The sequence below is a fragment of the Polyodon spathula genome, chromosome 3 (genome assembly GCF_017654505.1).
Source record: "Polyodon spathula isolate WHYD16114869_AA chromosome 3, ASM1765450v1, whole genome shotgun sequence".
NCBI lineage: Eukaryota > Metazoa > Chordata > Actinopteri > Acipenseriformes > Polyodontidae > Polyodon > Polyodon spathula.
The window spans coordinates 5,003,231-5,027,307 of record NC_054536.1 but is presented as its reverse complement, the minus strand read 5'-3'; the positions used below and the strand labels follow the sequence as shown (position 1 = coordinate 5,027,307).

General features: G+C 38.2%; 2 protein-coding genes across 8 annotated transcripts in view; one reads left to right on the top strand and one right to left on the bottom strand.

Moving 5' to 3' along the window:
* The first annotated feature begins 135 nt into the window (after nucleotides 1–135).
* Nucleotides 136–20,117, top strand: pitrm1 (pitrilysin metallopeptidase 1). The gene is made up of 27 exons (XM_041243737.1): nucleotides 136–314; nucleotides 813–915; nucleotides 2,057–2,163; nucleotides 2,397–2,548; nucleotides 2,676–2,790; nucleotides 2,973–3,069; nucleotides 3,466–3,626; nucleotides 4,602–4,728; nucleotides 6,542–6,630; nucleotides 7,915–8,043; nucleotides 8,186–8,299; nucleotides 9,807–9,903; nucleotides 10,094–10,228; nucleotides 10,381–10,519; nucleotides 10,740–10,856; nucleotides 11,619–11,748; nucleotides 12,603–12,723; nucleotides 12,811–12,887; nucleotides 13,327–13,492; nucleotides 13,673–13,773; nucleotides 15,025–15,145; nucleotides 16,061–16,129; nucleotides 16,556–16,668; nucleotides 17,246–17,371; nucleotides 18,012–18,157; nucleotides 18,377–18,479; nucleotides 18,757–20,117. The coding sequence occupies exons 1-27, from the start codon at nucleotides 268–270 to the stop codon at nucleotides 18,848–18,850; spliced, it is 3,096 nt and encodes a 1,031-aa protein (XP_041099671.1). The 5' UTR covers nucleotides 136–267; the 3' UTR covers nucleotides 18,851–20,117.
* The window catches only part of LOC121310827 (ATP-dependent 6-phosphofructokinase, platelet type-like), a 38,271-nt gene continuing 33,961 nt past the window's right edge, over nucleotides 19,768–24,077 (bottom strand). For 4 of the 7 annotated variants that reach the window (XM_041243795.1, XM_041243788.1, XM_041243782.1 and 1 more), the window contains exons 21-22: nucleotides 21,798–21,903; nucleotides 19,768–20,894 (exon numbers count right to left, since the gene is read on the bottom strand). In XM_041243795.1, the coding sequence (XP_041099729.1) occupies nucleotides 20,738–20,894; nucleotides 21,798–21,903 (263 nt within the window). In that variant the 3' untranslated portion in view covers nucleotides 19,768–20,737. Of the gene's footprint in view, nucleotides 20,895–21,797; nucleotides 21,904–23,228; nucleotides 23,235–24,077 lie in introns of all 7 variants that reach the window. The other 3 variants (XM_041243767.1, XM_041243758.1, XM_041243749.1) reach the window with 1 other exon arrangement.

The window sequence follows — 24,077 nt, the reverse complement described above, 5'->3', positions numbered from 1 at the left end:
CGATTTCAGACCAACTAACATTACCAGTATGAGAGCGTTATGTGAGCAATAGCCAATAGGTTCCGTTATACTAATCACATCTGGCCAATTGGAATTGAAAATACTACTTGGTCTCTGTAAAGTGACAGCTGCAGAGAAGCATGCGACAGTACTGTATGTGTGTTATATACAGAGACTAGTGATCTGAAGCGCAAACTTAAAAATGCGTCCTTTTAACTGAGTTACAGACCATTTTCAGTATTTAACTGATATCGTTACGTAGCCACAATGTTTAGGCAAACAGCGGGTTTGTTAAAGAAACTTAGACATTTAAGGTGAGTGGGTAGTGTACTTGAAATAGTACGTCTTACCAAACTGTAATTCACACCATCCTTTCTGTACAGCGCTGGGGCTTTGAATGAGAGAAATATGCACAAGGAAACTGTATCTAGCTGTTGTATTATTGTGGCAGCAGTGGTACGCTTGATTATATACTGTGTGTTGAAAGTGCCTACTTAAATAATTAAAGTCTGATGTGTGGTACATTTTGCATTTAACTAAACAAAAACATATCCTATATGCGAAACAAGCTTTTACACCAGTGTCAAATACATGCATTGTATTGATAGTATATTTCTTTAGAACAGCGTGTTTTTTACAAGCCACTAGAGTTTGTTAGAACTAAAAATCGCGATTGCGTTTCATCCTGCATTGTTTTGTGTTGTAGTGTATTGACCGTATTGCATTTATCAGCCTGTGTATCTGTATAATATATATGCATGCGCTGCTATGTTTGCTAATTACAGCTGAACACTTGTCTCCTTTTTAAACAGTTTTGTAGGTCAGAAACCATGGAGGTTCAACAGTAGTTCTGCCAAAGAAAGAGCATTGCTGTACAAAGCCGGAGAGAAAATCCATGGGTTCACAGTGAATCAGGTATTTCATATTCTATAATGTGTCTGATATGAATGGTTGAAGGAAGATGAATAATCTGAGTAAATAAATAAAAACAAAACAAAAAACAGAAACAACCAAAGGTCTTGGGCTCAGTGCTGCATCATTTGACAACCAGATACCAGTTAGGTTCTGTAGAACCAAACTCGTACAATATGATGATAAAATAAATCAAAGATTGTTTAATGATCCGTTATTGAGGGTGAGTCTGATGTTTGTTTAGGCTGAGGAGATTTGGAGCCATGATAATGGTGTATAAACAGTTCAAGGAGGAAGAGCCTTGGGGCATACTGCACTGTGGAACTCGGTGTGCTGGCATTGAGTGTGCCGCTCTTAACTGTGTGGCTGCTGGAACAGATATTGGTCTTGAAAGTATTTATGTTGTTATGTTGTCATGTCTGGTCGTAGCTGAATTACTTTGTGTGTGTTGAAGGAGGATCTGCACTAGACCTACAGAGCTGTCCGAAGAGGCAGTTTCTCTTGGTACTTCAGTAATCTGTGAAGTTTTGAATACTATGAAATTCTGTCAGATGTACGGTTTCCCCCTGTTTGCAAATCCACAAGCAAATTACCTCCTTAATGTTACCTCCTTACCTCCCAAATGTATTACATGGGTGGTTTGTCCAGGTACACAGTTGTATTCTACGATTATGTCAAAGTTCCATTGCAGGTGATGTCCAGTGAACTTTTACCATTTCATTGCTGCATTCTTTTAATCTCTGACCATATTAATGATACGGTCCACACGTTCTTGGACAGTGTCTTTACAAGCTGTATTCTGTGATTTTCTCAATAAAGTTCCATTACAGATGGTGTCCAGTAGAACTTAACCCGTTCACAGCTATGTTGTTTTTAGCCTCTGTAGTACAGTCTTTGTCACATTTCTATTTTATGAAATGTTTACAAACCATTCGATCCGATATGCCATACTCCATACATTATTCTACTGGGCTCACTTTTTTTGTTTTCCAAAACTCCCATTTCCTTTTAGTTTGCTCTCATCGTAAGCCTTGATTTATCAGTATCCAAAGAAGATTTGATAGGGTAATGGCCCAATCCTTGGGTTTTATTTGCATGAATAGAACTTTAAAAAGACTAACTTATTGAATTGTTTATGTTGCAGGTGACTGATGTTCCTGACCTGTTTCTTACAGCTGTAAAACTGACCCATGATAACACCGGAGCCCGGTATCTGCATGTTGCAAGAGATGATTCCAACAATCTGTTCAGGTAGACATTCCAAATATTCCTGCACCTGTAAGAAAGCTCAATTGCGCTGGAGTGATTTAAACCAGAAAGGTAGAGGCGTGGCAGGCTTAAAACTCTAAATTTGTTTTAGCAAATCTAAAATGGCAACTGTAAATAAGAACAAAAATTGAATTGTGTTACCAATGGCAGGCTGCATGGAATAACTTTTATATTAAAAAGTTTCCCTTTCAGACCTTTTAAAATGTGTCTTGCAGTGTGCAGTTCAGGACCACTCCAATGGATAGTACTGGAGTGCCTCATATTCTAGAGCACACAGTACTGTGTGGCTCTGAGAAGTATTCCTGTAGGGACCCCTTCTTCAAAATGCTGAACAGATCTCTCTCTACCTTTATGAATGCATTTACAGGTTAGTATTCAGATTCTCACTCTCGATCGGGCACCATACTGCTCATGTTCTTTGCCTTTGTGGATGCCCAAAGCTTGGGATCCAATACATAAATGTTCTTTCTAACTATGTTTCCTTTTACTTGTAGCCAGTGACTACACAATGTATCCATTTTCTACACAAAATGGCAAGGATTTTCAAAACCTTCTCTCTGTGTATCTGGATGCTGTCTTTTTCCCTTGTCTCCGAGAACTAGATTTTTGGTAAGACTTTTGTAAAGACATTTCTCCTTTATTACAGAGGCAGGTGTATATAGAATGTGTGCAGCAAACCTTAAATAATGTACATTGTGTGTGTATTTCTTGGCTTAACCTTGGGGGTCTTGCATACATCCTGTGACATTTATAAGTGCTGTATTTTATGTAATATATTTTTGTTGTTCCAGGCAGGAAGGTTGGAGGCTAGAACATGAAAATCCCACAGATCCAAATGCACCTTTAGTGTTCAAAGGAGTGGTCTTTAATGAAATGAAGGGAGCATTTGTAAGTAATCCAGTAATCAAGATATATAGCTTTCTTATTTTTTACTGTCACTTCATTTTGATGATGTTTGCTGTCACAGGTGTTGTTTTGATAAGTGTGTGTTTGGGCTGTTTGACTTGGTGTCAGCTGCTCTTCGGATCTCATTGCCAGTCTCATTCTCAGTCAGTCAGTGTCTTTCAGGCACCACTGACACAGAACAGTGCGCTGGAAACCAGAACTGAAGGGCAGCTTCTGAACACCTTTCTAAGCACTTTGAATACAACAGGAACCACATGATCTCAAATACCATAAAAAGAAAGTGACAGTGTATATACAAACGTATGAACATACAATTTGAAACTAATTATTGTTGATAAAACAATAAATAAACACTTGTTTTGTTTTTATTCATTGAAGACGGATAATGAGAGACTATATGCACAACACCTCCAAAATAAACTGTATCCTGACCACACTTACTCAGTGGTATCAGGTGGGGAGCCCCTTGACATCCCCGAGCTCTCCTGGGAACAGCTGAAACAATTCCATGCCACACACTACCATCCCAGCAATGCCAGGTACTGTACAGTGTCAGAGCAACGTAGTTACTTGTGTTCCATTTCGTGTTAGTATTGCTAATACTTTTGATATGTAGATGTTGTTGTGGTCTTTTCAATTATGCATTTAGCATTTCACTTTTTTTGTTTCCTTTGCAGTCTTTAAGAATTAAACATGTCATTATGTTTAAACTAACTGAAGTAACTTAAAAAAATGATGGTGATTAAGTAGATTCAAGAAAATGCACAGAGTCCTTTTCTTCAGTCAGTTGCCAGGTTTATTGAAATATGCAGGAGTCTGGTCCCAGGTACAGGACAAACAGAATACTCAACATTACAATGTTTGCGTGACATTAAATACCCTTCTGTATAGATGGTCCACCTCCCCTTTCTCTGACATTAACCAATGGTCAAGGTAATTTAATTTATTGTGTGAGTGTTAATGTGTGTGTGTCTGTGTGTGTAGTCTAGTGTGACAACCTCTGAACTCAGTGCATTCTTCACACTCCTGGAGACAAAAGGTCCATACATCTGTCTTTTGTTATCTCCTTGCGACCCCCTTTGATGCCAGTGGGATTGTCTCTTTTGATCTCTCTGAAGTCTAGAGCCTGTTCCCTTCTAGTCCACAGCATTGTTATCTCATTAGCTTGCAGTCATTGTTGGGCAGTTTGTAGACGCATCGTCTCTATCAGTGGTTAGCAGTACATGCAATTTGAACCAAACAGTCTGCTATCTGCAATATTAGTCTCTTTTCAGAAAAGAACACCAGTATAGCTCTGCTAGTCCACATGCGTAGCAAACCCCTAATCAATTCTCAATCCATGTTTTCCAACACTAACCCAGTCCAGTATCTTCTTTTATCAATAAAACTTGCTATTTAGTGTTAAATGCACATTTTATTATAATATTATTATTTTTTTTAGAATAGTTCAGATGTGTTTTGGAGGTGTGTGTAAAATTCCCTTCACTTTTAAACAGTGATATTTCATTTCCCAGGTTCTTTACCTATGGGGATCTACCTCTAGAGCAACACTTGAAGCAAATCCAGGAAGAAGCTCTGTCCAGATTTCAGCGTACAGAACCACAAACAGCTGTCCCACCGCAGACGCGTTGGAGCAACCCTGTACGTGAATGAGCACATGTGACATAGCACAACCTTGAACACACGTTTTACATGTGTAGTTTGTGTATTAAATTCCATGACTAAGGTGTACAGTGGCTCTCAAAAGTTTTCACCCCCCTTGGACTTTTCCACATTTTATTGTGTTACAAAATGGAAACAAAATGGATTTAATTAGGAGTTTTTGCCAGTGATCAACACAAAAAAAGTCCATAATGTCAAAGTGAAAAATAAAATCGACAAATTATTCTAAATTAATTACAGATACAAAACAGAAAATAATTGATTGCATAAATATTTACCCCCTTGAGTCAATATTTGGCAGAGGCACCTTTGGTAGCAATTACAGCCATGAGTCTATTTGGATAAGTCTCTACCAGCTTTGCACATCTGGACACTGTAATTTTTGCCCATTCTTTGCAAAATTGCTCAAGCTCCGCCAAGTTGGATGGGGACCTTTGCTGAACAGCAATTTTCAGCTCTTTCCACATATTCTCAATTGGATTGAAGTCCGGGCTTTGACTGGGCCACTCCAGGACATTGACCTTTTTGTTTTTAAACCACTCCAGTGTGGCTTTGGCTGTATCTTTGGGGTCATTGTCCTGCTGGAAGATGAATCTTCTCCCAAGTACCAGGCCTCTTGTAGACTTGAGCATGTTTTCCTCCAGGATTTCTCTGTATTTTGCTGCATCCATTTTGCCCTCAATCTTCACAAGCTTTCCAGGCCCTCATGCAGAGAAGCATCCCCATAGCATGATGCTGCCACCACCATGCTTCACGGTAGGGATGGTGTTCTCAGGATGATGTGCGGTGATAGGCTTGCGCCAAACATAGCGCTTAGCGTTGAGGCCAGAAAGCTCTATTTTGGTCTCCTCAGACCATAGAATCTTCTTCCACTTGGTCTCAGAGTCTCCCACATACCTTCTGGCAAACCCTAGCCAAGATTTGATGTGTTTTTTTCAACAATGGCGTTCTTTTTGCTACTCTCCCATAAAGGCCAGTTTTGTGAAGCACTGGGCTATTGTTGCCGTATGCACATTGTCTCCAAGCTCAGCTGTGGAAGACTGTATCTCCTTTAGAGTTGCCATAGGCCTCTTGGTGGCCTCCCTGGCTAGGGCCCTTCTCGCCCGGATACTCAGTTTTTGAGGATAGCCTGTTCTAGACAGATTCACAGTTGTGCCATATTCTCTCCATTTCTTAATAATGAACTTTACTATGCTCCGGGGGATATTCAATGCCTTGGAAATGTTCTTATGTCCTACCCCTGATTGGTGCTTTTGAAGAACCTTATTCAGGATTTACTTTGAATGTTCCTTCATCTTCATGATGTAGTTTCTGTTAGGAAGTGCACTAACCAACTGTGGGACCTCCCAGAGACAGGTGTATTTAATCTGAAATCATGTGAAAAACCTTAATTGCACACAGGTGGACTTTGTTCAACTAATTATGTGATTTCTAAAGACAATTGGTTGCACCAGAGCTTATTTAGGTGTGTCATAGCAAAGGGGGTGAATATTTATGCAAGCAATTATTTTCTGTTTTATATTTGTAATTAATGTAGAACAATTTTATTTTTCACTTTGACATTATGGACTTTTTTCTTTTGATCAGTGGCAAAAACTGCTCATTAAATCCATTTTGATTCCATGTTGTAACACAATAAAATGTGGAATAGTCCAAGAGGGGTGAATACTTTTGAGAGCCGCTGTATATATTGGATACAAACATTTGCAGTGTACATGCAGTAAGCTATTTAAGTGTGTGTGATATATTGATGTGTTGTATAAAATGCTATTGTGTTTAAAATGTTTTACAGAGGGAGCACCATGTGGCCTGTGGGCCAGATTCACTAGCTCCTGACCCTTCCAAACAGAATACCGTCTGTGTCAGTTACCTGCTTGGAGAGTAAGTAAATACAGTGTAGTCAGTCTACAGTGACCACCAAAGAAACTAAAGATCTGCCAGTGTTAGGACCATCTTTCTGTTGAAACTTTTACTTGACAAGAATGAAGTCAGATCTATAAAACGTTGGTTATAACTGGCTCTTTATTGGCAGGGGTTCAAATGCAAATCATTGAGCATTCTCGCATGCAAACCATCAGAATGGTTTGCTCTACTTTAAGTTCAGAATAATAATAATAACAATGAGATAGAACCTCTCTGTTTAACATAGAATTAGCTTCATGAGTAGCAGGGATCAGTTAACAGTAGTCTGTGTGGCATTCCTGAAATGTTTGTTTTAAATTAAGGTCATTAAAAAAATCCATTGTTGTACACCAAGTAAATCCAATTTATTTAGAAAGTACAGTACTTCTAATAATACACTCCGGTACTAATATGTTTGCATGAATTCATTTGTTTTGCGCCGGTGTTTCAAGATAGTATTCAAAAAATATTTGTTTAACAGTGGCATGTTACAAGGGACAGGATAAGAGTGAGCATGTGCTTGAAAATTATAATAAACAAACACTTTTTTTTAAAATTAATATTTATTTAAATTTAAACTCTTTCAAACTCCGTCTTGCATTTCTCTTTCTGCCTGTGCTCTGTGGCTGATAGCAAGTGCGATGGCAGTTTGCTGTATTGTGGTTGCTAGGCATACATGGGTCTCACTTTAACACTTTAAGTACAGTAGGTCAATTTTTATAGAAGCTATAATTAAAATAAATTGCTGTGGGGGCTCCCAAGTGGCTCATCTGGTAAAGGCGCTCTGAGTGGAGAGCAAGATGCACCCTCGCTGGTTCGGGTCTAGGCTATTCTATTGCCGACTGTAGACGGGAGCTCCCAGGGGGTCGACGCACAATTAGCCAAGCGCCGCACGGGGTGTGGGGGGAGGACCTAAGTCGGCCAGGGTGTCCTCGGCTCACCACGCACCAGCGACCCCTGTAGTCTGGCCGGGTGCCTGTGGGCTTGCCTGTAAGCTGGCCAGAGTTGCATTGTCGTCCAGGCTGCACAGTGAATCTGCAGTGTGATCAAAGCAGTCAGCTGACATCACACGCTTCGGAGAACAGCTTGTATTGGTCTTCGCCGCTCCCGAGTCAGCGCGGGGGTGGTAGTCTGTATTTTTTTACATTGGCCTGCATGCGGACCTGCGGGTCCCGTATTTGAATCACTGTTTATTGTCCTCAGTGTGCTTGTTTAAGAGCCCTTGACAGCGAAGCAGTATGCTCATGATACTTTCTTGTTTAGTGTTACAGATACCTTTGAAGCCTTCACATTAAATCTTTTGTCTTCCCTGATGGTTTCTGGACCCAACTCCCCATTTTACAAAGCCCTGATTGAGGCCAAGATTGGAACAGACTTCTCTTCTGTTGTTGGGTATGTGGCAAAAATGATGTTCAAAAGAGAGGACATAACACTCCAAAAAAAAAAAAAAAAAGGTAGACCTTGCTTTGCCTGGTGTGAATGATAACAGCAGCAGCTGAGAAAACAAATTACTGTTTCTTCTCCTTTCTTTTAGTTTTGATGGCAGCACCAAAGAGGCCTCCTTCAGTGTGGGCTTGCAGGGGATTGCGGAAAAAGACATTGAAACAGTTAAAGAAATAATCTTCCAAACTGTTAATGAAATTATTGCGTAAGTAATCTACATGGTAAAGGGGTACTGTACACATTAAAAACATAATTCTAATAACTTTCTACAAAAAAAAAAATCTCAGATTAAATACTGTGTGTTCTGTGTGACTCATTACACCGTGTAACAATGTGGTTTTTTTTTTTTTTTGGTTCCTGGGTAGTAAGTGTTATTTCCTAATTGCTTATGCCTCAAAAGTGTAGAAAATGGCTGTTATTCCCCACAAACTTTGCTTTTGTGACCAGGACAGTGATATTTTGAAATGTACCTATTTTCCAGAACATTCCAGATAGATTCAGTGCTGAGTAAACTTGGAGTAACTTCTAGAACTTTCCAGTAATATAAATAGTAGTATAAATACAGGGGCCATAAGCCCACCAGTTCAGTTTAGTTCCAGCTGCCTAAGTGGATACATATCTGCATTTTTCTGGGAGGTCATAGGAGACTTCAAAATGGTGGCATTCCTGATGGGTCTCCAAGGCGGTTTTACCAAGTTTCCCTGCTATCTTTGCCTTTGGGACAGCAGGGACACCAAGGCGCACTACCACAGGCAGGACTGGCCACAGCGGACCGATTTCTCTGTGGGGAGGAACAACGTCAAGTGGGAGCCACTGGTGGACCCCCGGAATGTGCTGATGCCACCACTGCACATCAAACTGGGCCTTATGAAACAATTTGTCAGACCTCTAGATAAGGATTCGGCAGCCTTCAAGTACCCTCAAGACTTCATCCCTAAGCTGTCTGAGGCAAAGGTCAAAGCCGGCGTCTTCGTCAGACCACAGATAAAGAAGATCCTGGAGTGCAATGAATTCCCCAAGAAGCTCACTAGTAAGGAGAAAGCGGCTTGGAACAGCTTTGTCGCAGTGGTTCAGTGCTTCCTGGGCAATCATAAGGCCGAAAACTATGTGGAGCTGGTTGAGGCTCTGGTGAAGAACTACGGCACAATGGGCTGTAGGATGTCCCTCAAAGTCCATATCCTTGATGCTCATCTTGATAAATTCAAGGAGAACATGGGAGCGTACTCGGAGGAGTAAGGCGAGCGCTTCCACCAGGATATACTGGACTTTGAACGCTGCTACCAAGGACAGTATAACGAGAACATGATGGGAGACTACATTTGGGGGCTGATTCGTGAAAGTGATTTACAATATAATCGTAAATCTCGAAAAACTACTCACTTCTAAATCTTTTGTAGTCATTTTTGTATTACTTTAGTATAAATACATGTTAATTTGGATTCATATGTTGTTTTCTCATTGGAAATAGGTACATTTCAAAATATCACTGTCCTGGTCACAAAAGCAAAGTTTGTGGGGAATAATAGCCATTTTCTATACTTTTGAGACATAAGCAATTAGGAAATAACACTTACTACCCAGGAACAAAAATTGTGTTGCATAGTGTTATTGTTCTGCCTACTGTACACTATTAAGTTCCATTATTGGTGTAGTTACACATATGAATCTGTAATAATTTGAAATGAAATGCCTGTACCTGTGTTGTATCTAAGCACTGGATTTGAGGAGGAAAGGATAGAAGCACTTCTTCACAAGATTGAAATCCAGATGAAGCATCAGAGCACCAGTTTTGGTCTTTCCTTGGCCTCTGTAAGTGTTGTTTTTTTTATTTTTTTAATGATGTAAAATAACGATTAACAGCACCCTCTTTGATGTTATAGTAATAGACTTAGCTTTAAATAAATGCATTACTTTCTCTAAATAATAGTATTTTCCTCTAAGGTGATATAATGGAATGGTGGAATGCTTTTTTTTTTTATTATTTGCATACTTTTTTTAGTATATTGCTACTTGCTGGAACCATGATGGGGACCCAGTGGAAGTTTTAAAGATCAGTGACAAAGTGACCAGGTTCAGGCAATGCCTTCAGGATAATCCACACTTTCTTCAAGAGAAGGTCAAACTGTACTTCAAGGTAAATGTGCTATACGTAGGTCTATACAGATCATATACGATGGGCATGCTCAATAATGACGGGATATTACTATAGAGAATTTCAATTTAACATGAAACAGCTCACGTGAGCCAAGTGAAAATGTCTTCATGCCGTATCTAATCTCCACCTAGGATAACCCTCATCGGCTGACCTTGTCAATGAGTCCAGAGGAGTCTTACTTTGAGAAGCAAGCTAAGGCAGAGGAAGAAAAGCTCAAACAAAAAGTCAGTGCCTTGTCTGAAGAGGACAGAAAGCTAATCTACGAAAAAGGTGAGTCAAAGAAGCACAGTTAAAACTGCAAGACACTGCCTGCTGCAGACTTGGTCATTTCACCCTTACAGGGAAGTAGCGTTTGGGATAACACAGTAGTGGGATATGTTTTCAGATGTAGCTAATTTAACGCAGCACTGCAGCATGTAGCTTATGACACAGTGAGACCTTTGACATTTGTCTTGCTATGTACATTATACTTGCTAATTGTGTCTCCCAGGTTTACAGTTGATGGCTGCTCAAAGTACAACCCAAGACGCCTCTTGTCTGCCCGCACTGAAAGTGTCTGATATCCAGCCAACTATTCCATTTACACCTGTGGAAATGGGAAATGCAGGTACATTTTAAAACAGTTTGGTAAAGGAGAAATTTCACGCCAAAATATTTTGCAGGCAATGAACACTTAATAGTGGCGCTTTATACCTACTGGCCAAAGGGGAAGCTGTCAGAAAACTCAAAATTCTTGCCGAAATCAACAGCAACGCAATGAAATGACCTGAATGAGAGCCACCAGCTAGTTTTTGTTACCAGCACCTTTTGATAGGTTGATTTGGGGTTTAATGAGGGTCTTCTGTGGTGGCACAAACCCCTTGTGGTGGCATTTGGAAAACAAAGTTTTAGGGACATGGTCCATTTATAATTTGTGGACTAGGCACAGGCAATACTAGGAGAGGAACATGGTTTGGTTTGTTCCACACTTGAAATCTATAAAGAATAACAAGTCATTCGATTTCTCAGGTAAAACTAACACTAACTAATATATAAATATATATATATATTATACTAGTTTGCTTCCTAGTCATATCCAGTAGTCTGGTAGGCACAATTTCCTCATTTCTAGAGATTATGGAAAAAGTCGCTGATAAAAGCTTTAGGGTTAAAACATTTGTCTGCTACCTCACTTAGTGTGTGATTGTTTTTACCTGAGAAATTGAATGGCCGGTTACTCAAGATCAATATTCCACAGCATTTGTTTGGAGAAAAGGTGCTTTTATTAAAAGTCCTCAAAAAGACCACGTTAAAAGATCAGGATGTAAGCATGCATACTGAGTGCTGGTGGGGTTGTGCTTGGATGTTTACTCCTCTTTCACACCTGCAGGTGAGGTCCCAGTACAGTACTGTGCCCAGCCCACCAATGGCATGGTTTATTTCAGGGCAATGTGCAGCCTGAACACACTTCCCGAGGAGCTCAAAGTATACGTTCCACTTTTCTGCAATGTCATAACCAAGTAAGTAGGTTCAGACCTTTAAGCAATCGCATTAACAGATTAAAATAGCACTTCTTAACATACATTCAAAAAGGTTTTTCAAATGAATGTGTCATCAGGAGTCTAATTAAATCCTATAGTGGGTTCAAGCTTAGCAACATAAATTAATCGCCACACCAATGTAATCATGAAATATGGGCATTGAAAAAAAGGCCAGTGTAAACCACAGCAGTTTGTATGAATTGCAGGTCCACATGTCTGCTTCATCCTCCAGTTCTGATCTTGAAATTTTGGAACAGTGCTTTTAGACATGGGAAAAAAAAAATACTTGATTAAAGAAGTCAGTGATGAATGTTAAGTGGTTTGACATGCAATATATTTTCTATCACTTTAGTAGTAGGCTACTTGTTGTCAGCAATGTACTGTATGTTTCTTTGCTAAGCTCAGATTGATTATTTCATACTGTACTACTATTGTAGTTTCCGGTAGACACTTGAGACACCATGTTTTAGTTTCTTAGATTGTATGATGTTAAATAAAATATTGAAGTTATGTTCATAGATGTGTTTTTTTTTTAGTTATGTCTGCATCCTAATATTCTATTAGGTGATGCAAAACTTTTGGCCATATATGTAAATTATATTTGAGTACAATAGCCCACGGTGTGATAGTGACAGCTACTGCACTGGATCATTCCATTTTTCTGCATTGACAGAGAAGTCAGTCGCGTAGTGCATGCTGCTCCTGTGTGCCCGGGTGCAGACTAGCGGTACCGCACCCTGACAATGCCCAGCAGTGCCGCGCCACGCCTGTCTATCTCGGGCTTTAGTCTAAGTACGATGTTCTGATATTAAACATGGTGTTATCCATTTCAGGCTGGGATGTGGAGTCATGGACTACAGACAGCAGTCTCAGCAAATTGAGCTGAAGACCGGAGGAATGTCGGTTTCTCCACAAATTATTCCAGACGCCACTGACCTAGATATGTATGAACAGGTAATGTGACAGATGCAGTAGAAGCAAGACAATGTACTCTATCTCGTTTCTTTGAGTTGAACTCTATGTCACACTTTTCCCCAACAGGGGGTGCTACTCACTTCTTCTAGTCTGGAGAGGAATGTGCCAGATATGATGCAACTCTGGAGTGAGATTATTAACACGTGAGGTTCCTTTTTGCTTTGTCTTTAGCAGGTTTCATAGTGTCAACAAAGTCCTTCCGGGGAATATTTTTAATTGAATGAAGAAGAGCAGATCACAGTGGTGCACTAGAGCTAGAATTATTGTTTAACCTGTCTAGAATGCTTTGTCAAGTTGCGTTTCAGTGTATACTTGATTGTGGGCCCCAGTGCTTCTATTTCTATTTTTTGTCTTTTTTTTTATTGCGTTTATATATATATATATATAATATATATGCATGTATTTTTTTAATTTGTTTTTACATGTAAAGGTGTCTTTTTTTTTTTTTTTTTTTTTTTTTTTTTAATTAAAAAAGATTCACCTTTGCTTTAATACAAACATAAATAGTAAATAATATTTGGAACAGCATTCCAAGTGTATGCATTTCATTTCTCAAAAGACTTGCTGCTCTTTCTGTTGCAGGGCCTGTTTTGATGACGAGGAGCGGCTGCGAGTTCTGGTTATGATGTCAGCTCAGGAACTCGCCAATGGGATTCCAGATTCCGGACACACGTATGCAATGATTCGAGCTTCCAGGAACCTCACTCCAGCAGGAGACTTACAAGAAACATTTGATGGCATGGACCAAGTAAGACATCAACATGCATGTTAAACACTGGCTTGGTCATTATTTACACCCAGAATTTTGAGTTTTGATGACTGAGAAGCACAGGTTGAGAGATGTCTGAATGTAGGCATAGGAACAGAACAGCAGAGACAATAACACAGTAAGCCTGTTTTTTTTTTTTTTTTTTTTCTTTCCTTCAAGGTGAAACTTATGAAGAGAATTGCAGAGATGTCCAATCTCACCCCAATACTGCGCAAGTTTCCACGCATAAAAAAACATTTATTCAACCCAGAGAACATGAGGTAAGGACTGTATGACAGGGTGAATGGCGTCCCCCGTTTCACATTGTCTTGTTAAGGACTAGTAGCTACAAAGTATGTGCAACAGACAGTATACGTGCAAAGATTTGTTACTCATTATTTTAGTAATTAAAGATATGACTGTGAATGTCACACGGACAGTCTTCCCCGTGTCAGTCCGGTCCTCTAATTAGTGCCTGCATGCACTCTATGTTGTTGTTACTGCTGTTGTTAATAATGCGGTACTGCTAATAATTATGGTGTTTATGTGTCTTGTATTGTGTACCAGTACATTAATTGCATTTAGTTGAAGCACACTATACAAGCCATGCATCAAATTTAAACAAAAGGGTCAGCTAACATCATCTGCTGCTACTGACCGTATTGAACAGTGACACCTGGGGTTGTTCATAGGGATTACTGATGAGCTGGTCTCCCTTGTATCATCATGATACCGTATATATGAAAAATAGAACAGGTCTGTGTTTATAAGCATGTATGTATGACTGGCTGTTTATTGGTGACAGAAGTCTGATGTATATTTGAATGGTGGTTATTGTTATCGTTTCACAGTTCCATTGTTGTTTTAATGCTTTTAAGAACCTTCAGGAGTGTGCTACAGTAGTATAAAAGGGTTGGAGAGAGAGAGCCCTAGGGATCAGTGTTGATCAACCTGTGATCAGAGCAGGACCAGGCTGTGTTAAACACAATCAGTAAGGAGGTCAGAGTGGGCTGGTCTGATACAGTTGCTGGGGCTGGCTTCACACGCTATTCAATTTTGTTACTGCTACAGTTCTAAATTTCTTTTAGTTATTTTTTTTTGTTGTAGATGCTGTACACATGGAAAAAGATGAACATCTATGGGCTTAATTTTTTTAAATAAATATATATATAATTTTTTTTAATTTTTTTTTTTTTTTTTTTAAACCACCTCACTAATGCTTTGTTCCCTAGTTTACTGTATGTTATGAAAACCAGCTTGGCAAAAAGTTCCTGTGACCACAAAAGTGTGCTATCAGTTTTTATTTTTTTAAAGCTGCAATTCATGTGCCATGTGGCTTCATGATCTGGTTCGGAATTGGGATTATCTGATGTAAAAACATATTCATTAACTTTTGTTAATATTACCACTCAAAGTATGTGTCATTGCTATCTATGACTCTGACAAGCTATTTTCAAATTACAGAGTAAGACTTTGTTGTTAATAATATTTGCATAATCATATTATAAATTCAGTTCTGTTTATTTGGACAGATGTGCTGTTAATGCCTCCCCTCAGATGATGTCAGAAGCATCCTTGGAAGTGGAGAAGTTAATGAATTTAATTGCTAGGAAGAAAAAAGAAAGAAAACATGTTCGACCCAACATTGTTGAGGTATCTGTTTTAAACTTGCCTAAAGTACTGTATTACATAACTTACCTGTCACTGCGCATATTTTGTTTGTAAAAAGTGTTTATCTAGCTGAAACATACATGATTTACAGAACTGTGTGTACAATTTCTTTTCTGAACCAGTTATTGCTCCATATATATGTTATACATCCATTCCGGTAAAACTGAGACCAGTGAGATTATATGTATACTGTTCCTGTTGATCATTTAATACACAGGAATTACCAGATAGAAGATGAAGCTTTTCCAACAGCCAGAGGCAGCAATCCTGCAAAAGTTACTTTTATTGAAAGACCTGTTGATGTGATATTGAGTAAGAAACTGCCACATCACAAGCAGACCAACTCTGTTTTTTCTTTTACTTTTTGTGTACCTGCTCAGTCATTTCCAGCGATTTTTTTGTAGAGTTGATGAAAGTTTATGTAATATGGAATAATAATAAACAATATATCTACAAAATATATTAAGGGACTTCATTATATCATGTAACTTAACTAGCGTTATCTACAGATGCTAGTTAACTAGGCCATTTCTGGATGAATGTGGGAAGCATGAACTGTAAGGTATAAATTGACCTTTGGTGTCCCCCACTGTCCTAACGGATTCAGCCTTGCGACTCACGCTTAAGCCGCCAAGGCAGGAGAGGATGGGGGAACACATCCACAGAGAAACATTGTTGGAGAGGTTGCAGAAGGGAGGCATTGGAGTAAAGCAATGCAGGCAGTAAACCAAGGCATACCACAGTTTTAAATAAGGAGACTTGTTGCAATGCCTTCAGAACCACACTAAGGTTACGACCAAAAGTAGTCACAATCTCAATGGTAACGATGCACTTTGCAGAACAACCAAGGTGAAACTTCCCTGTTGCCAGTAAACCTTTGTACCTTTGTTTTTACAGAAACCACTGGATTCACTGGTTGGAAGCAGTTTTAGTCCAGGGTCAGGTCCTAGCAGGAAACTCATTTCTGTAAGTACTGGCAGAATAAGGATACTACATTTACCCTAAACTAGCCAGTTCTTTCTTCCTACCTCATATGGTACTTTCAGGGTGTTATGAAGTTAATAGGCCACTCTGTTATAATGTTTGTAATTTTGTCGAATCCCTGCACAGTTTCGCTTGTCTCATTGTGTCTGGTGTGTAGCAGCCTTAAGGGTATCGGTCTATTGAAAAACATTTAGAATTACTGTATCTGTGCCTCCACTACTACGGTTTACTTTTCTCAGAAACCATTTCAGCTTCAGGTTCCATTACAGCTAGTATCCAGTAGAAATGTCACTTCTTCATGCATCCATTTTGCTACATGTTATAAACCATTTGATCTAAAGCTATTGTCCTTCATTTTTGTTTAATTGTCTTTAACAGCATGATTTACATATTTCTTCACCTTTTTAGGACCCAACTTTTAAACCCTGCCAGATGAAAACATATTTTCAGCTTCCTTTCCCTGTGAATTATGTGAGCGAATGTATTCGTGCTGTTCCTTTTGCAGACCAGGATTATGCCAGGTAACTGTTTTAATAATAATAATAATAATAATAATAATAATAATAATAATCTTTATTTTCTATAGTGCAGTTCGTGCAACACATCTCAAAGCGCTTTACACTCTAAAAACACACTAACACATAATCACAGAGACTATGCATATTAAAACATAGTGCACAGAACACACTATACAAATTCATAAAAGCACAGCTCCAACATAGGCTGATATGCCAATTTTAAAAAGATGCATTTTTAAGTGTTTTAAATATGCCAACATTTTTTTAATCCTTAATTGTCTGTGGAAGGGCATTCCATAACTTGCGTGCTTAACAGCAAAATGCCATGTCTTCCACTTAAGAGCCCAGCTTCAGCAGATAGCAGGTTTCGTTCAGGAATATATTCAGTTAACATGTCAGATGTAGCTTGGTGCCAAACCGTTCAAGGCCTTATATGTCAGCAGTAATAGTTTAAAATCATTTCTTTTGTGAAAATGGTTTATCTCGAGTGTCTTTCCCTGTACTAAAATAAAACAGTATTTTGCTAAATAAAATGATGTCCATTAATGTAATAGATTACCTATTTCTTACTGGTTTTAAGTCTTCAAATACTTGCACGACTGATGACAGCAAAGTTCCTACATGGGGAAATCCGAGAGAAAGGGGGTGCTTATGGAGGAGGAGCAAGGATGGGTCAGGGTGGATTATTTGCTTTCTACTCTTACAGGTAATAAAGCATTTGTGTGAAAAATGCCACATATCATGCAGAGCTGTGTATACAGTTCAAATTATAAACCATGAGTGTTCTTTCCCTTATTGCCATTGTATAGTGAGGTCAGAGTCTTGCTCTGAGTTTGAATGTAGTGTTTGAGTAAACATGCTGTACTTCCCAAGCATGTTGGCATATTTTTTTTATACAAGAAAAATCAACTCAACCTGATCAGTAATTTACATACCTGCCACCACCACTGTCAGAGCATCATATTGCAGACACTCGCATATGTCCTGTATGCTAAATTTGTTGGTAAAGTTGGACCTGTAATAGCTACCATATTGAGGTAATATAGTGCCACATGGTTTAGTCATGGTCAGTTTAATGATAGATATTTTTACATTTCCATTTCCTTTTATTTAAAAAAAAAAAATAAATAAATAAATAAATCATTGGATCAGATACTCTCATTTTTTGTTGCTTGTATTAATAAGCTATTTAAACAGATTTTACATTTCAGCAGGTCTATACGAGCAACAACTAAACAGTATGGTATTCAAGTTTATTACAGTCACTTCAACTGCACATAATACTGGATGTGTTTATTTAATATAATTACGATAGTGACATAACTAATGATTATATTTAAATGTAGGGACCCAAACTCTATAGCAACACTGACTGCCTTCAGGAAGGGGGTAGAGTGGGCCAAAGCTGGGAAATTCACACAGCAGGACATTGATGAAGCCAAACTGTCAGTGTTTTCAGCTGTTGATGCACCTATAGCTCCTTCCAACAAAGGTACTGTGTACACATTTTCTTCTCAGATCAGTTTGTCCTATATATAGTGTGTCCTAGGTGTTGCTTGTTTTTAAAAAAATGTATTTAATTGCCCTGTATGAAGTGCAGTATAGTTCTGTATGTTCACTTTGAAGACCCTAAAGTACTACTATATATAAATGACAGCTGCAGCAGCATGCTGTATGTACAACGGTGCTCTTGATTCTTTGTGTGTTGTAGGCCTCAGCCAATTCCTGTATGGCATCCCTGATGAAATGAAGCAGAAACACAGAGAGCAACTTTTTGCAGTCGCTCACAAGAGCCTGGTTGAAGTGGCAAACAAGTGAGTTTGTTTATTATTCTGCTTAGGTTGCAGTTTAAAGTCACAGAGATGTGTTTAATGCTATAGAAAATCAGTAAACATTTCTGAAAAAGAAAATCTCATCTAAATTACGTGAAACCTGACTTGTACTTCAGGTTTCATGGGCATTTGTTATGAGATGATTTATTTTTTCACATGTTTTGGTTGAGTCCTAGTTTCTGACACTGGTGAGGTGTTTTTGTGTCTTTTGCTTGGGGTATGCCTGTTGCCTACATGCAGTTCCCTTTTATTTCAACAGGTATCTGGGAATTGGACAGAGGACGTGTGGATTAGCAATTCTAGGGCCACCAAATGAAAGCATTAACAAGAATCCTTCCTGGGTTGTCCGATAATTAAAAGAAGATCTGCTGCTGCTGTGTTTGATACTCAAAATTTAACCAGAAAACAAATTTGCCGTTGCAAATAAAAACTCTTCTGCCTGCAATTTCTTATGTTGTAGTTACCTGGTGTTGTTTTATACAATTGTGTTGTGTGTATGTATTGAACTCTACATAATTTAAAATGAAAGTAATCATGTTTAAGATAGACAAATAGATATTCTAATTTGTGGTTGTTTTCAAATCTCAACCTTATTGATTCTTGAATATATGAAGTTTTATATAGTGTACAAGTGTTTTTTTTTTAATATTTTTGAAGATTTTATGATCTAAAGAAGCACCATTTGGTAGACTAACATGTTTTATAACGTGAATGATAAGTGGTGCCTGCCTTGTTGGTGTATCAGTGTCTGATTTCAACTGCAACTGTGACATCATGCAATACTGTATCCTGTGCCTGGAGGGTAAAACACTCCAAAAAAAAAAAAAAAAACAACAACTAACGAACAGTCTATATGTGATCGTAACCAGCTTCTAAGTCAGGATACAAGTTCATACACAAAATAATTAGGCAGGATGAGTGAGGGAACCTCTAATTATAGAATTCAATATGTCAGTTTGCTTCCAATAGGGTAAAGTGCACTGTCAACAAAATGAATTAACAGTATGGTAGTATTACAGAGGGTGGTTACGCTGTTCATTGTGCCATGCCATATTAGTAAGAGGTGTGACCTTGGGAAAGTTTCAGCAAGTGGATCATTATACTGTATGACCATGTACATTGTGACAAAATCCATTTGTGTAAATTCAATATTGGCATGAGTGTCTGGATGAACCCGGACCATTTCCTTAAGGTAGCAATATTAAACACATTCTAATTAAATACTATTCCAAGATACATACAAAATGGAACAAATACACTCAATACAATATTTTGAACAAGTTTGCAGCTGTTTTATTGTATTGGTGTCTCTAACACATCACACAAACTAACATCTGGTACAAAGTGCAGTTACATGGACATTCAAAACGACAAGTGGAATAAAGCAAGTGCTTTTCTGTGCTGGCAAGCAGGGAAGAACATCCTGTGAATGCAAGCTGATCAAACTAGTTCCTGGTTTGTTTTAAACAGGATTGTGAATAACATGAAAACAGGACCCATTGTTTCCAATATCCTCCTCAGTCCCTGTATCAATTTAAGTGGATGTTTGAGTTTTCAGTATAAAATTAAAAACTAGGTTTTAGGTGCTGGAACCTAAAATGCATTTAAATGGAGCCTTTACGGAACCTCCTGGTGTGGTTTATATCGTATTAAACTGTTTTTGTTAATCTTTGGAAACACTAAAGCAGGACTACTCAACCCTGGTCCTCGAGGGATGCTGTCCCTCCTGATTTTTGTTCCAACTGTAACCTAAATAACTTAATTGGACCGAATAAGTGCTTATTAGGACCAGGGTTGAGTAGCCCTGCACTCAAGTATGACCAACTTATCACTTTAAATCAGGGGTAGGCAACCTTGGCTCTTCCCATTCATCCCACTGCAGGACTAACTCCAACACGGTCAATTAAATAATTAGGGTCTGGTTGGAACAAAGTCCTGCAGTGGAATCCACTGGAAGAGCCAAGGTTACCTACCCCTGATTTAAAGGGATATCTTGCCCCCCAAAAGTGAATGTAGACATTTAGTGACCCTTACTTTTCAACTCACCTACAGCTTAAGGTCAAGAAAATACCATTTATTTAAAAAAAAATAAAAAAAAATAAAAAATGAACGGCACCCTTGGGTCTGAGGAGGATAAAGTGCTGGTACATTAACTGTAAAAGCTATTTAGTTTTTTTAGCGCTCTGCAAAGTTGATGCTAAAAGAGATCTAAAGTAACTAAATGCTTGTGGTCCATCCATTTAGGCAGGCACGCCTTCAGACTCTTCTGGCCGACGATGGCGCACCACATGTTCCAGCTGACCAGACTCCGAGACATCTAAGCTGGTCTTGTACTTTGCCAGGATCTTCATCAGTGGGCGGAGTTTCAGCCACCATTGCTCTTTCGGAATTCTGTGACTGGTGACAAAACAGAGAAGACTCTTACAAGTCTTATTTTCAAAAACAAACAACAAAAAAAAAAAGCACATGTATAACTTCCGATTTATATCATCTAAAGCTTAACATTTCTTCCTAAAGCCTGGGAGAGACAGGCCTGTATCGCTGCCACTGCTTTCATATGGTGTTGGACAGATCAGTGCTGACAACACATGCTTGCCAGGAAAAATCATGAATGAAACCGTTGTCTACAGAGGTGTCCAAGCACTCTGAAGTCTTTGATCCCTCCCATACTTCATAAAAGTATAAGCTCTAAGTAAGTGATTCTAAGCTCAGATCACTTATTTCATTTTATTTCATACACCTGCATATAGGTGACAGAAAAACAATGTTGAAAAACAAACTAGTGTTTTTATTTAGTAGATTATATGGGGGGCATTATAGCTATAGCCAAAAATTTATACAAACTTTATATGCCCTATACAATTAATAATGATACACTGACATATTGAAATAACATATTGCTTTGTAGTTTTCCAAAAATTGAAAAATTTGACATTTCAAATTCTAACATGAAATACTGTACTACTATTATAGTTTCTGCTAGAATTCTGAGATACCATTTTGTAGTTTCATGATGTTAAATAAAATATCGAAAATATGTTAATACAGGTTTTTTTTTTTTTTTTTTTTTTTTTTTTTTTTTAATTATGCCCGCATCTTAATATTCTCATAGATGATGCAAAACTTTTGTCTACACATGTAAATTATATTCAAGTACATAGCCTACGGCGTGGTGCTGACTCTGCTGTATCGCGTAGTGCATTCCGCCCATGTGCCCGAGTGCAGACTAGCAGTTCTGCGCCCTGACAATGCCCAGCGGTGCCGCGCCACGCCTGTCTGTCTCAGGCTTAAGACACTTACACAAAGTCTGTCTCATTCTTGAGGTCGACAACTGGTTGGAAGACAAGAGCACGACGGCGCATTCCCAACAGACAAGCTGTATCATCAGTATTAGCGAAAACTCTTCCTGCAAGGACATGACACCATTAGTAAAACAAATACCCAGGACAGTACAGTTCAGCAAAGCACTATCACGTAAACCACTCACGTTAACAGATACAGTGCAGTACAACATGCTAACATTAACACTGAATCTATCTGTTGTGTAGAACTGGTAAACAAACATATTCCTCCATTGATAGCAAGCAATTTAAAGACTTCAACAACCTGTTCAATCAATCAACAACAAATATGAAACCGGCTACATTGATAAAGAACTCCATCTTAAATTGCGAGGCTACAGTGCAGTCACATATTGATTTTATATATATATATATATATATATATATATATATATATATATATATATATATATATATATATATATATATTTAAAACAATTTTCCTGTTTAGTATGTGTTTTTTTGTTTTTAAGTGTGTTTCTTAATTAGTTGATGCACACACTTTTTGAAAACAGGATCTAGTTTCTGGTAAGGGATGGGCCGGTGAGAGGAAGCTGGTGAAGAAATGGGAGTAGAACACACGAGAGGGTACACAGGTAGTGGATTTGTTGTCTTTCTTGATTTATAGCTATTGAATGTTGGAAATACATTCGTCACTCAGGTTCTTAGAAAAAGAAAAACACCAATCAGTGGAAAAAAATGTTTAATTAAAACTTTTATGTGTGATGTTTGCCTAGTAGACTATGGTATGCATAGGGTTTGTTGCATCTTAACATAAAATAAACTTGATTATACTGTGTTTGGATTTTTAGCAGTATTACCAATAGAATGTATGTCTGTGCGAGCCTACTTGATTTTTTTTTTTAAATCCCATTATACCGTGTTTATCAATATCGATATTGGTGCCCACATATCATTAAATTGGATGAATACCATGATAACTAATTATGAGTTATTATCATTAGGGCTGTATTTTTCTAACAGTAATAAATGTCACTGCATTTCCAGGTGTAAAAATAGTTATTTCAAGATATTTCACAATAAAAACATTCAAGAATATTTCGTTTTTATGTCCACCTTTTAAAGACATTCTGTTTTCACCAACAGTGAATTATCAAACAAAATAAAAACATAAATAGATGTGAAATGCACCCCTCTAGTACTGGACAGAGTGATCTTTAGCAGACAAATGTTGGATCTCTGATGCAATATGTATATTTACAATATTCTTTAAAAACTGGATAATTTTCATGGGGAACTATATATTACACAGCAATGCATACATTTCACAGAAACTGTGAAATCCATAACTGTGAAAAAAATACAGCTTTAGTTATTATTGGTAATATTTAACCCCTCAACCCTAGCAGCAATAAGTTAAACAATTTACCTTCATCTAAGGCAATCCATGCAGACCGCAACAAAAACGAGACAAAATAAAAAGGAAGAACAGATTTAACTACAGCCTCAGTTACAAATTTATAAAAAGCTGTGGAAAACATTTACAAATTAATTTGTGACAACGTGGGTTATAACTTCTTAATGGTAACGCCTAGTTAGTGTAAGAAAGATACAGAAAATACATATAGTGCCTATAGAAAGTCTACACGTCCTTTCAAAATGTTCACCTTTTGTTGCCTTATAGCCTGGAATTAAAATGCATTAAATTGTTTGTTTTTTTTCATATATCTACACATCCTACCCCACAACTTCCAAGTGAAAAAAATATTCTAGAAATTAGTAGAAAATTAATTAAAAATAAAAACTGAAATAGCTTGGTTGGATAAGTGTCCAACCCCCTTGTAATAGCAATCCCAAATTAGCTCAGGTGTAACCAATCACCTTCAAAATTACACACCAAGTTAAGTGGCCTCCACCTGTCTTAAATTGTAGTGATTCACGTGATTTCAGGATGAATTCAGCAGTTCCTGTTGGTTCCTTCTGCTGGGTAGTGCATTTCAAAGCAAAGACTTGACCATGAGCACCAAGGCACTTTCAAAAGAACTCCGGGACAAAGTTGTTGACAGGCACACATCAGGGGATGGGTATAAAAAAATATCAAAGGCCTTGAATATCCCTTGGAGCACAGTCAAGACAATTATTAAGAAGTAGAAGGTGTATGGCACCACAAAGACCCTGCCTAGATCAGGCCATCCCTCCAAACTGGATGACCGAGCAAGAAGAAGACTGATCAGAGAGGCTACCAAGAGGCAACTTTGCAAGAGCTAAAGGCTTTTAT